A 13,969-nucleotide genomic window follows, 5' to 3' on the forward strand; every position below is an offset into this window, starting at 1 on the left:
CTATCTTCCAAGGTTGTTTGCTATGCAAACTTCTTTTGAAAAGATAGTCCAGAACAAAGGGTAGTCAGTCTGCTTGCAAGATGTGCAGAAATATGAAAGACTCATTGAGAATTATCTCCCAACCTGTACACTCAAAAATTATGATGTATATTTCCTTCATTGCACTTATCACAATTGTAATTACATAGTTATTTGAGTGATTATTTGTTTATTATCTGTTTCTTCTCTAAATAATAAGCTCTATGAGGGCAGAGACAATGTCTGTTTTGTTCATTGCTACATCTCCAATGACTAGTAGAGTGCTGACATATAGTAGAAGCATACTACATGTTTTTTGAAGAAATACTCCTGCATTATTAGACTTGCATACACTAGAGACACAACCAGAAGAAAGATGAATGACAGGTTATTGATGTCACAGGTATAATGTACTTTAATGCTAATTCTTGACATTCATCCAGCACTTTTTATTTTATAAAGTACCTGTCATACATTATTTCATGCAAGCTTCACAATAAATCTTTGGATTGGATGAAGATGTTAAATCTTGACCAAGATCACTGGACTTTTTTAAGTGAAAAAACAGGCCTAAAATCTGTGTATTTGAAGCCAATCTCTTTCGTATATTTAACAAGGCCTTTTTATCCATGACAGCTACAAAGTAGGACAATGTCAAAGCAAACTGGGGGAAATATCTTTTTAATGTTTCATTTAAATGAAAAGTGAAGCATTCGTGGAAATATTGTATATATTCATTACAATTATCCCGGTGAAGATGAGTGAGCAGATTTCAATTTCCATCAGACGGTAAGTTACAAATAACTATGCTTTATGAATTTATAAAGTGTGCAACATTTATACATCATGTTATCCTCACAAAACAAGTGTAATAAATATTACCATTGTTCCCCTTTAACAGATGATAAAGTTGAGATTCAGAATGATTTCCCTAATTGGCAGAAATCATCCAGCTAATTCTCCCATTAGTTAAAATATAGAAATGTTAGACTGAAAATGTGATGCTTTCTTATAAAAGGATATTACCCTCCCAAGAGGCAGACATCCCTTTCTTTAATACCATCAAAACAGCCTAATCTAATATGTTCTGCTATACATTAATCTCTTACTTTGTGTCGAATATTGTAAAATTAGGAAACTGTTTCCTAAAATAAGACAACTCATCTAAGAGGTGGTTGGTATATAAACTCACAGAAGCCATCGCATGTATACCTATCTTTAGAATTTAGATCTTCTTGGGAAATATTAAAATTTAGATTAAAAATAAATATTAGGGGCCAGCCTGATGATGCAGCGCTTAAATTCACACATTCCGCTTTGGTGGCCCAGGGTTCGCTGGTTCAGATCACAGGTGTGGACCTACACACTGTTCGTTAAGCCATGCTGTGGCAGGCGTCCCACATATAAAATAGACAAAGATGGGCACAGATGTTAGCTCAGGGCTAATCTTCATCAAAAAATAAGTAAATAAAATAAATAAATAAATAAATATTAATAGTTTAACATTGTAACATGCCTTAAAGTCACACTTCAATCATGAGATAGGCAGTGTAGCAGATTAAGAAACACTTGGGGCTGGCCCCATGGCCAAGTGGTAAAGTTCACACACTCTGCTTTGGCAGCCTGGGGTTTCACCAGTTTGGATCCTGGGCACAGACCTAGTACCACTCATCAAGCCATGCTGAGGTCCCACCTAGCAGAGCCAGAAGAACCTACAACTAGAATATACAACTATGTAGGGGGGCTTTGGGGAAAAGAAGAAAAAAAAAAGATTGGCAACAGATGTTAGCTCAGGTGCCAATCTTTAAAAAAAAGAAATACAGAGAAGTGTAATTTAAAATCTATATTTCCTCCTTTCATCCGTTGTTTCAATATGTTTTACATCCAAGCTCATATATATAAGGAAAACATTTCTCATTTGTGCCATTTATTTTGCACTTATCACACATTGCTTCATAGGCTTATCTTCTTATACATTGAGTTCTAGCCCCTTACAACCAGAATGTAAGTTACTTTAGGACATGGATCATGATGGGTAGTTTACAATTCTCTCTCCTCTGGCTCTCTGTTTCACACATTTCAAGCCCAATTTGAGTGAGTTCCTGGCTTTGCTGTCTCTATTCCTCTCCACATTTAAAGTCACCTGCAAAGTTAGCCCTACTCCGTTCCCAGGGCTAATATTGCTGAGGCAAGAGTAAATCAATATCCTTCCAAAATGAATATTTTGTGGTTCATCCTCAAGGCTAGTCCAACCCTGCCGAGGTGCTCCAAGTTTTATGACTGGCCTCCCACCTCCAGTTGGGAACCCCAAAATGCCCTCACATGCAAAACCTCCCTTTCATTCTATTGTTCTCATGTTCCTAATCTGATAAATTTTCATAATACTTCAGCCCCTGGAAGGGAAAAAGGCAAGTTGAGATTGGCTTTCTCCCTCAGAGAAAATCTGAAATGTAAATTACACCTCAGAGTTGTTCTGACCCGAGGCTGGAGAGCTGGGTTTTCTTACTCCATCATCTGATAGCCATTGGTTAAGAGCTGCCCCAGAGGACCTAAATCCCCAGCTCTGTGCTTGCTGGCAAAGCAGCCCCTGCAGCACAACAGCAGTCCTTCAAAGAATAATTGCAGGTTCTGTGAAACAGACAAAAAGCACCAAAGCACAGAAATAGTCAAAGTGATCTGAGAGGATCCATTCAGAGCACTTACAGTGTCCCCTACAGCTCCATCCATCTGTTGTGTACTGGTTTGATGTGATTTCAAATCTACTTGTTTATGACTTAAATGAAGTTGTTTTCATCCACTTGTTTACAAACAAAGACAAAAAAAGTTGTTTTGATATAAGATTGAAGTAAATTGTATCAGGATGTCATCATCTCATCTGTCGTCGTTGATAAGAACTCAGTAGCCTAGTTGCTGAGGGGCCCTGCTAGGAGTTTATTGGTAAGAACACATGGAGGAGCAACTATGGTAAGGGGACATTTAGATTATCAATACCCAGAGTTCGTGAGGAATATCTGAGAGTTTCAGTCTGGGTAAGGCAACACTTTGCTGACCTAAATAAACTCTCCGAAGATCCTGGGACATTAGTTCTTACTGCAGTGTGAGTGACTCCATTATCGGTAGCGATGACAAAAGAGGCAGTGGCCATGAAGAAGATCAGCCTGCCCACCAACACCGGCACAGTCATTCCCTAGCAACGTGCTCTAGCAACGGAAGACTTTTCACTTTCATTTTTTGCCAGCAGCTGGACATCACTCTCGGTTGGTCAAGCCATCTCTCCAGAGTGCCTACTGTAAAAAGGTACATCTTGAAGTAAATTCGGCCTTTATTCCTTTCATCTCCTCTTGCCTGGAACAATAGTGTGATTAGTCTATCATTGGTTTGGAGTCTGTTATGTTGTTGTTGTTATGAGTACATTATGGAGTTGTTATGTTGGCTTATCAAGAGACATTATACTGTGGCCTATTGGCTTGTGAAACTACTATAAATTCCACAGTGAACCTGTGTTAAATAAAATATTGGCAAAGACAGTCTCAGTCTCTGAGTATAATTTTTGCCCCCTCAAACAAAACACAGGAGAAAACTGCAGAAAACTGAGTGCCCCACCACATGGCCTGGGATAGTGGCCAGGGATCGCTGGGGATACTTGCAATAGATGCAGCTAAAGTCACAAGAAGAAGATGAGGTGACATGAGCACTGAGCCATACGTCCCAGGAGAGAAGCATCAGGAAACATATCAGAGCTAGAACATTGGGGGAGATCTGATGAGATAGGGAGCAGCAGAGGTGATAAAGGCCAATATGAAAGCATCTCTGAATGCACACAAAGCACCACGTAAAAGGGTTCTGGTCACCAATTACAACGTGGGTGTATGTGGCGAGGGTTTCCCCCACACCACCAAGCAAGTCTCTGACACCAGCTGGGTGTCCCACAATTTGACTCAATTCTGACACTATCTGATGAGGATCAAGGCTGCCCCAGGAAGAAAAGCCCAAGGCATCCTGGCCTACATACCGATCTACATCATCCTCCAGGAAGCATAGGACGTCCTGACCTTATCAGACCTGATTCCCATGCAGTTATAGGACCACCCGATAACCAGACCCCACCTGCACTGATACCATTTTAACAACTTTTTTATGTAATCTTTCCTTTGTCTTGTAAAGAATAACTCATATATGTATGCCTTATAAATTTAGCCCCCCCCCCCAACCCATTGCAGCTCTTACAGCCTGTGGGTCCTGTCTCCATGCTTCAGCTCTCCACTGCCCATGGGTCCTGTCCCCATGCTGGCAGCTCTTTACTACCCATGGATCCTGTCCCCATGCTACTCCATGATATTCTCTGAATAAAGAAGCGCTACCACCAGACCTTAAGAGTCCAAGAAAACTTTGTTTCAACTCCTCGGCTCGCCGAACCCACATCACTGTCTACCTGAAGATAGTGTCATATCCCATAGGCTAAGGGGTCAATCCTACAAGGCTGTCCCCAGCCACCCCACTTCAGATGCCAGTCACAAGTCCAGATTATCACCTGTGCTTCTGAGGGACCCGCTATAGATTGGAGGTTCCAATGACCCCTTCTTCGGGTTCGATTAATTTGCTAATGCAGTTAACAGAACTCAGAGAAACATTTTACTTACAAGATCAGTTTATTATAAAAGGATATAACTCAGAAACAGCCAGATGGAAGAGATGCATAGGGCAAAGTGCAGGGACAGGGCGTGGAGTTTCCATGCTCTCTCCAGGTACGCTACTCTCCCCGCAGCTCCACCTGTTCACCCACCTGGAAGCTTTCCGAACCCCCTCATTTGGGGTTTTTATGGAGGCTTCATTACATAGTCATGATTGATTAAATCATTGGCCACTGGTGATTGATTCAACTTCCCCTCCGTCTCCCATCCCCAGAGGTCAGGGGAGTGGGAACGAAAATTCCAACCCTCTAATCATATGGTTGGCTCCACTGGCAACCAGCCCCATCCTTAGGTGTGGTCCAAAGTCACCTCCCTAACATAACAGAAGACGCCTTTATCTCTTATCAAGGTAGGAAATTCCAAGGGTTCTAGGAGCTCTGCCAGAAATGGGGACAAAGACCACATACATATTTTTATTATAAATCACAATATCACGTTGTGGCATCCCCAGAGAACCAAGAGGAAGGAATTTGGGCAGGTACTCCTGCAATTCTTTGGATTAGACCTGAGTTAGAGAAATATAATTTTACTGTAAGTTGATTGGCTTGGGGAAACACAAATGACAAACTTCTTTTCCGGTTATATTGCTAATTTGATGTTACTGATTCCAAAGAAGAGTTAAAACTGTTATCAGGGGCCGGCCCAGTGGCCAAGTGGTTAAGTTTGTACACTCCACTTTGGTGGCCCAGGCTTTCGCCAGTTCGGATCCTGGGCACAGACGTGGCACCACTCATCAAGCCATGCTGAGGTAGCGTCCCACATAGCACAACCAGAAGGACCTGCAACTAGAATATACAAGTATGTACTGGGAGGCTTTGTGGAGAAGAAGAAGAAGGAAAAAAAAAAAGACGATTGGCAACAGATATTAGCTCAGGTGCCAATCTTTTGTTGTTGTTGTTGTTGTTGTTGTTGTTGAAGAAGCTTAGCCCTGAGCTAACTACTGCCAGTCCTCCTCTTTTTGCTGAGGAAGCCTGGCCTTGAGCTAACATCCGTGCCCATCTTCCTCTACTTTATATGTGGGACGCCTACCACAGCATGGCGTGCCAAGTGGTGTCGTGTCCACACCCGGGATCCGAACCAGCAAACCCTGGGCCGCCGAGAAGCAAGAAGCAGAACGTGCAAACTAAACCGCTGCGCCATTGGGCCGGCCCCTCAGGTGCCAATCCTTAAAAAAAAAAAGAAAAAGTATTATCAGACATTAAGGGTAAAAAATTAAAGATATCGAATCTATCTTTTCACTTACTACCAGCAAATCTGTTCACTGTGTTGCTTCCCCTGTCCAGGTCAAGAGCCTGACTTAATTTTTCACTCATGAGAGTGTAATGTTGCCATATAGGGAGTTTTTTTAAAGTGAGAAATTAGTCTAATATTCTCTATCCATGTTGTTTTCAAAACTATACAAAGAAATCATACTCACTAATAGATTCCATAAATACCTTTTAAATTAGGTACCACATTAAGCGGACAAAAAAGATGAAAAAGAAAAAGAACCTATTATGGCACAAATGGGCCCCAGATCTGCTCACCGCAAGACAAAAGCCAGTCATCAAGATGAAAGACGGTGGCAGAGAAAGGGCGTTTATTAAGCAATAAGCCAGCAAACTGGAAGACGGTGACTAAAGAACCATCTTAAGGGGGCACAGAATCCTGAAGCAGTTATATAGGCAGTGGTTATAGGGGAGGAGGTTAGGAATGTTGACCCTCTGGTGTTACAGACTGGAGTTACCACATCAGATCTTTCAGTTGTCATGGATATTAGCATAAAATCTCTGTCCGGCGGTCATCATATTCCTAGGGAGCTCAAAAGAACAAAGTTATCATCTGCTGGGAGGCACATACACAAGCAGGGGCCATAAAATCTACAGAGCATATATATCTCCTAGAGGGTGCATATCTAGCTGGGTTAGTTAGTCAGAGGTCATTCAAAGTTACAGTACGGTTTCTTTTCTACAATATGGCTTCCCTTATGTCAACCTTGTGTTAAGCCGGTATCAAACCAACATGCATGACAATGATGAACAGATTTAGGCTGGTGGTTACCCCTGGGAAAAAGTAAAGGGAATGGGGTCTGGAAGGGATAAACTACACTTTTATGTATATCTGACATATTTTGTAATAGTAATTCAAATAAATAAATGGAAATAAGTAGAAAATTTAGTATTTCCTTGTTTTACCATAAAGGATCACCTAGGGTATTCCTCGTGCCCTGTACGTCATTTGAGACATTGTGTGAAAATGCTGAAGTAACAGAGAAATTAAAGAGCAGGAAATCAACTGGACAGACAGCTATTTAAGTGGTGATTGAATATGGAGTAGTACAGAGTAGGAGTATTTGTATGGTTTGAGGGTTGCTGGGAAAAGTGTTTGCTTTCCTGTTCTGGAGTCTCAGAGCCACATTTTAGGGCAATCTCTAAACCCCATATGGGTGGCTAGCTTAATTTTTCAGCTCCCATTTGAGGATATGAAATGAAAGAGTCGTTCAATCTGCATTCCAGCAAAGCTTTTTAAAGCACTTATGTGCCAGTCTCTGTATTTGTCAGGCAGCTAATTAAGACTTAGGTCACGTCCTCACGGAGCAGATTGGTATTATAATGTGATGATTGTAGCTAACATTTGTTGAGACCTTTGCTAAAGCCTGCACTGAGTACTAAGCATTTTGCCTGCACTATCTCATTAAATCCTCACAACAGCCCTATGAGGACATTATTGTCCCCAGTGTAAGATGAAGAAACTGAAGCTTCCAGAGCAGGTTGCCCAAGTTAACTAGAGCTGGAACCAAGATCAAAACCCAGGACTTTCTGATTATAAAATCTATACACTTGGCCACTAGTGTGCATGGCTAAAATCCATGGAAAACTTTCTATGGGAATCTAGAAGAAATTACTAGCTTTAACTAGAGGATTCAATGAAGGTTATATGGAAAAAGGGATAAATAAACAGACTTTTAAAAGATAGGTGGCAAAGAACATTTCAGAAAGAGCTTCAACAGAGGCATGAGGGAGGGTGATACATAAGTCACTTTGTGTGTTTCAACGACATGCATTTGGGGCAGTGGCCGAGGTGGGTTCGGTGAGGTTGGTAGGAACCAAATTATGAAGGACAGCATATTCACAAGGCAGGAGGAATTGAAAAACAAGCTTCTTCAATAATTTCTTAGTAGCTCTAGAATGATCCATGTTAGGCTTCTCCAGAGGTGCCACTTTTGTGGACCTTTTCAAATCCAGCTGAGGAAATGGACTACAGGTAGGACACGCTCGACTATAAGAAACCAATAGTTTAGGTGATGATTTCATTTACAAAAACAATTACTTTTAAAATATGCATATTTTTGACACTTTTTTTACTGCCATAAAAAATATTATTTGAGATCAGTTGTGTTCACTGATTGTGAGACAGTAACAAACAACAAAATGTTAGTTGTCTAACACTGGTAGTTTTTCTTAGAGGTGAGGTAAGCCACACTTTAACCTACAGATATTAGTTGCAACCATCTAATGGTGAGTAATACTTACTGAGTATTTATCATCTTATTATACCTTATAAGATTTATATATACATATATGTAAAATAAAGGAAAGAACATGAGTCTGATCATAAGAACACTTGGGTTCTAAAGTAATATCAGCTAGATGTGCAATTTTTTTTTTTTTGAGGAAGATTAACCCTGATCTAACATCTGCGGCCAATCCTCCTCTTTTTGCTGAGGAAGACTGGCCCTGAGCTAACATCCATGCCCATCTTCCTCTACTTTCTATGTGGGATGCCTACCACAGCATGGCTGGCTAAGCAGTGCCATGCCCCCGTGTGGGATCCAAACCGGCGAACCCCAGGCCGCCAAAGCAGAAGGTGCACACTTAACCGTTGCGTCACTGGGCCGGCCCCTAGATGTCCAATTTTTATCAAATCATTTAATTTATCTAAGGCTCAACTTACCTGTAAAATGAGAGGTTTGTACTAGATGGACTCTCAGATTGTGATTCTATGAAATTAGGTAACCTCTGACCTTGACAAGATTAAAATCTAGTTAAGGAAATAGAGCATATTCACAGGAAAATGGATTAAGATGTTTGTAAGTAACTTAAAAACAAATACTACAAAAGGCAGAATTATTTTAAAAAATCAGATTCTAGTGCGCTTAATTGGAAAGGACACGATAACACCACTAATAAGTAGAAGAAAGGTGAGTTTGGAAATTAAATGAGAAAAGAGTAGAAATTCTCACTTAGTAGGTAGAATTGTGGGAAGAGTATTTTGTTTCTTTTCTCTTCATCATAAAGTAACTGATTATCAAGAATACCAATACATTTCTGCTTGTGGTCATGTGGTTATTCCATATTTATATCCATTTTGTGTGACAGCTTGAAATCTTCCCAGAATTCCTAGGTTACATGAATTCTATAATTTCTTTGAACTGTATCAAGAGTGTGGTATTGGGAGCTTTTTGAAAGGATTATCAGAAGTTATACATAATTTGCTGGCTGTGTCACTATGGGAAACCACATGTAAAGTATCATCAAGGTTACAGTTATAAACATAGTCTGACTCAATTTATTGCAAACATTACCATATTTGGGAGAGGTTTCTAGAGGAAGAGAGCAGCCAGTTAGTCAAGTAACATTTTCCTGAGTACTCACTGTGTACAAATTATTGATGTTTGTGTTGCTGAGTAAACAGAAATAAAAAAACAGAAGGAAAAAAGGAAGTACTGTTGATGCAGGAGGTGGTGGTGAATAGAATTGACGAGATGGAAGAGAAATCATCTTAAGTTTTATTTGGTGGGAGAGCGCCTAGAATTTAGAGAGGGAGAAAGATCTCAAAGTAAAAAGAACACAGCGTATAGAATAAAATGCCAGAGTTCCAAACTCAAATCAGTCACTTAAGAGCTGTGCAACCTTGGACAAATATTTAGCCTCAGTTTTGTCTCCTGTAAAATGGGTATAATAATGCTGATAAATACCTTACTTCATGAGGTTGCAGTGAGAAATCAATGAAGCAATGAATGGTAAATTGTAAAAGAGTAAACGTTATTCATTTACATCCAGTGAGGTCCTTGGCCAAATGGTGTGGTTTATTCTCTATCGTGTCTTCTCTACACCATTTATGCTCAGCAGGACACCTGCTTTTCCCTGCATCTGTCAGCAAGCTTCCCCTTTCTGTTCTCTCCCCAAATGGACTACACGCTTTTCAATAGCATGGCTTCTGTTTGCTTTCCACCCAGAAGAAACAATGATTTGCACACTATGACCACTCAGTAAACTACTTAATAATAGTGTTTTGCATATGAATAGTTATTTGAATGAAGATGCTCTCACGTGTCATTTATACGCAGCTGTCAGATTTATCTTGCTAGACATATTTCTGATGATGTCATGTCACGGTTCAAAAGTTATCAACAGCATCTCATTTTCTGCTGAATAAAGTCTTTTTTAAAATATATTTTTTATTGAGCTATAATTGACATATAACATTATATTAGTTTTAGTATACAGCATAATGATTAGTCTTAACTCCCATCTAAACTCCAAGGCCTTGCTACTCCAAGTGTGGTCTCCAGACAGGTAGCATTGCATCACCTGGAAGCTTGTAAATCTGATAACTGTAGATTCTTCAGCCCCATCTCAGACTTACTGAATCAGCAGCTGCATTTTAATAAGATTTCTAGGCAATTCACATATACAGTTTTGACCACATCTTCACTCTCTTGCTACACTTGAAGCTTCAGAACTAGCTTCAGAAGCTTCCAGACTTAGCAAATAAAACTGGTTGACATCCAATAAAATCTGAAAACAATGAATAATTTTTTAGTATATCTCAAGTGCTTCATGGGACACGGTTATACTTAAAATATATATTCTGGGGCTGGCCCTGTGGCCAAGTGGTTAAGTTCGCGCGCTCCACTGCAGGCAGCCCAGTGTTTAGTTGGTTCGAATCCTAGGCGCAGACATGGGACTGCTCATCAAACCACGCTGAGGCAGCGTCCCACATGAAAAATAAAAAAAATATATATATATATTCACTATTCATTTGAAATTCAAATTTTACTGGACTGTCTGTATTTAAGCTGGCAACCCTATTCAGAAGGGTAAGATCCATGTCTAACATAATTTTGTATTACCCTGCAATGGTACTGTGCCTTCCCCAACTGCTCAATATATATTTGTTTAAGGAATAGACAATGAGCTTAAGAACTGAAGTTTCTCTGGTTTTTGCTTAACATTGTATATCTCCAGAGACACACAATAGAGGATCAACAAATATTTCTCTAATGAATAAATGAATATACCCAGAACAATCTTCCAGTTAGGGACGGGGTTGTGTGTGCATATTTTAATGAAAGCTGAGTATCTTTCTAGTAATTTTTTTAAAACCAGAATGTTTAAAAAGCTTCTATTTGTACACTTTTTCACATTTTAGCAGGCAGAGTTCAGGACTTGATGGGAACATAATCAAGGACTTAGAATGTCCTCGTCCCAGACTGCGTCCATATGGTCACCGGTGCGGAAAGAATCCTATACTACTTAGGACGCTGACAGGCCTGCAGCGGGCGGCCGTAGGCGACTCCTCCTCCCTGCCCCCTTCCCGCTTCTCCTCCCTCTGCCCCTCCCCTTACCCTCTCCTCCTCCCCCACCTCCGCGGCGCCTGCGCAAGCGCACAGCCAAGCTCCCGCCCCGTGGGCCCGGCAGAGGGAGGCGGGGCTCCCAGGGCGCGTGCGCCGCGGCCTGGGCTGTGGGTCCCTCCCTTGGCGGGGGCGCGCGGCGCGGAGGACCGCACGGAAAGGGGGAAGTCAGGTGGCCGCTGTTGCCGCCGCCGCCGCGGTTTGTCGCCAGAAGGAAAATGGCGGATCTGGAGGAGCAGTTGTCTGATGAGGAGAAGGTAAGAGACGCGGGGGCGGCGGAGCCCGTCGGTCAGGAAGCCAGCAGAGCCCGGGCGTATCAGCCCGGCGTCTGGCCGCCGGGGAAGGGCATTGGTCTGTGCCCTCGGCTGCCCTTCCTCCCCCTCTTCTCGCTGCGCCCAAGTGCCTGCCCCTGTCAGTCACCCCAGGCCCCGCGCGGGGGCAGGTCTCCGCCGGGCCTGCTCGCTTCGCTCCTTGTAGGGTGTGTGCTCCGAAAATAGGAAGCGAGAGCCGGGCGGCGGCGCCTGGCGGGCGGGCGGGCGGGCGGGCGGGGGCGGGGGGCGCGGAGGGCGGCGGCCGCGGGGACCCTCTGCCTCCGCTTGGGCCTCGGGGCCCTGCGCCCGCATCTGGGGACTGCAGAGGGATGTGGGTCCCGGCCTGGGAGCGGCCCAAGGGCAGTGCCCGGCCCCACGGCCTGGCCGGAGAGTGCAGCCGGGGTGAGGGCTAAGGGGAAAAATCGCTTAGGAAGCAGACCTTCGGTTCTCCCTTTTCCTCCCTCCTCTCAGAAGCAAAATGCTGCCTTTCCTGGTTCTCCGCGCTTTTCGTCCTTTCCCCGTGGAAGTCTCTCTGTCTTTTTCCCCCTCTTTTCTTTTTTCGGCTTTAGCTGTGGGCTTTGCAGTTCCCGTGTTCCCTCGAGGCAGCGGAGTTGCTCACAAAAAGACCCCCCCTCCCCCTGTGGTAGTTGTCTTCTGCTCAGGTTGGCAGCAGCCCCCCGGGGGCAGATTTGGTGGCGCCCCATCGTCCTGCTAGGAGATCTTCCGAAGAGGGGAGATTGTGCAACTCCTTTTTACTGTATCTTAGCTGCTGTGACAGCATCGGAACCAGATGAACGACTTAAGTTCTCAGGCATTTAAAGTAAGAAATCTGATCATTGAACTAGTTCTCTTTAATTCGTCGTTTCCTTTGGCTACTGTGAGGCCCCACTCCCCAGTGAGGGGGGGTAGACACTACTAATTTTGAGTATTTCCTGGAAAGGACCTTGACATTTCTCAGACGCAGAAGTAACTGGCATAACCCGTGAATAAGATAGTTTTCGAAATGTCCGCTCTTAATTTAACAGTGTTCATTTTTTTAAGTTGCAAAGCAGTACAGCCATGTATGAAGCACAAACACATCATGGAGTTGAAGAAATCCTAATGTCAGCCTAAGGATGTTTTAGTTGAAACTCTGCTCTAAGTGTTTCTATATCCTGTGTTCTTGGCGCCGGAATGTAATGTTCAATCTCCTTTCACATGTGATTGTGCAGCAATCAGCCTCATCTTCAGTTTACAGAATCTTTTCTTTTTGTCCGTGCTTTTTGGTGAAATGGATAATAAATCGACAAAATGGGGAGAGCAGCAAGATTCTCCATAATCCACAGACTTGGTAGGCAGATCCCTGTATACATAAAAGTTACTGTGCAGTGTTCACGTGTGTAATATTGGTAAATAACCGGAAGTTGGTAACTGAAAATGTACGCGGGCAAGCACACACATTTAAAATTAACTAGTGCTAAAAAGTTTTCTAAAGAGATTGTTGTGTCATATTCTACTGTTTTTAAGCGGGGATTACTAGCTCAAGTGGCTAGAAAATCTAGCTGAGGAGAGAGTACTTAGTGTGGGAGTTAATATAGACCTGCCATGTGTTGTAAAGGCCTAAAATAGCAAAGTTTTTTCAAAATGATATGGCAAGATTCCTTATTATCTGGCTCTCTCAGGGCCCTAAGCTCCATAAAGGTGGGGCGGGTGGGGCGAGGAGGGAGAGTGTCTTATTCTCTAAGCTAGCCCAACACAATGTTTTAAGAGTAAATGAATGAAAATTCTAATTTGAAGGAATTTGGTGGGGTTTTTTTGTGTTTTTTTTTAAAGATTTTATTTTTTCCTTTTTCTCCCCAAAGCCCCCCGGTACATAGTTGTGTATTCTTCGTTGTGGGTCCTTCTAGTTGTGGCATGTGGGACGCTGCCTCAGCGTGGTTGATGAGCAGTGCCATGTCCGCGCCCAGGATTCGAACTAACGAAACGAAACACTGGGCCGCCTGCAGCGGAGCGCGCGAACTTAACCGCTCGGCCACGGGACCAGCCCCTTGGTGTTTTTGTTTTTATTTCCAGTTTTGTAAGACTATTCTGTAGATAGTTTGAGTATAGATTTCATTGCTATATTTAGTGATTTAAGAAAAATACTGACCAAACTTTTGAGTTAAATTCAAGTTACTGGTTAAGTGACATTCTAACCCTCTTGTCACTTTGGCTATCTAAATGTTCTTTTACTCTTTTGGGAGGAGGACCTTGGGTATGAAATCAGAAGTAAAGAGAATTTAAAAGTGATATTTTTAGGGGCCAGGCCGGTGGCATAGTGGTTAAGTTCATGCACTCTGCTCCCTGGCCCAGGG

General features: G+C 42.6%; 1 protein-coding gene across 1 annotated transcript in view; it reads left to right on the forward strand.

Annotated features, from left to right (window-relative positions):
- Window positions 1–11,440: 11,440 nt before the first annotated feature.
- CAPZA2 (capping actin protein of muscle Z-line subunit alpha 2) overlaps window positions 11,441–13,969 on the forward strand; it is a 58,084-nt gene continuing 55,555 nt past the window's right edge. Inside the window, 1 exon segment of the mRNA NM_001114142.1 lies at window positions 11,441–11,582. Coding sequence (NP_001107614.1) covers window positions 11,544–11,582 — 39 coding nt within the window. The 5' untranslated portion in view covers window positions 11,441–11,543.

This window comes from Equus caballus, chromosome 4, assembly GCF_041296265.1.
Source record: "Equus caballus isolate H_3958 breed thoroughbred chromosome 4, TB-T2T, whole genome shotgun sequence".
Taxonomy (NCBI): Eukaryota; Metazoa; Chordata; class Mammalia; order Perissodactyla; family Equidae; genus Equus; species Equus caballus.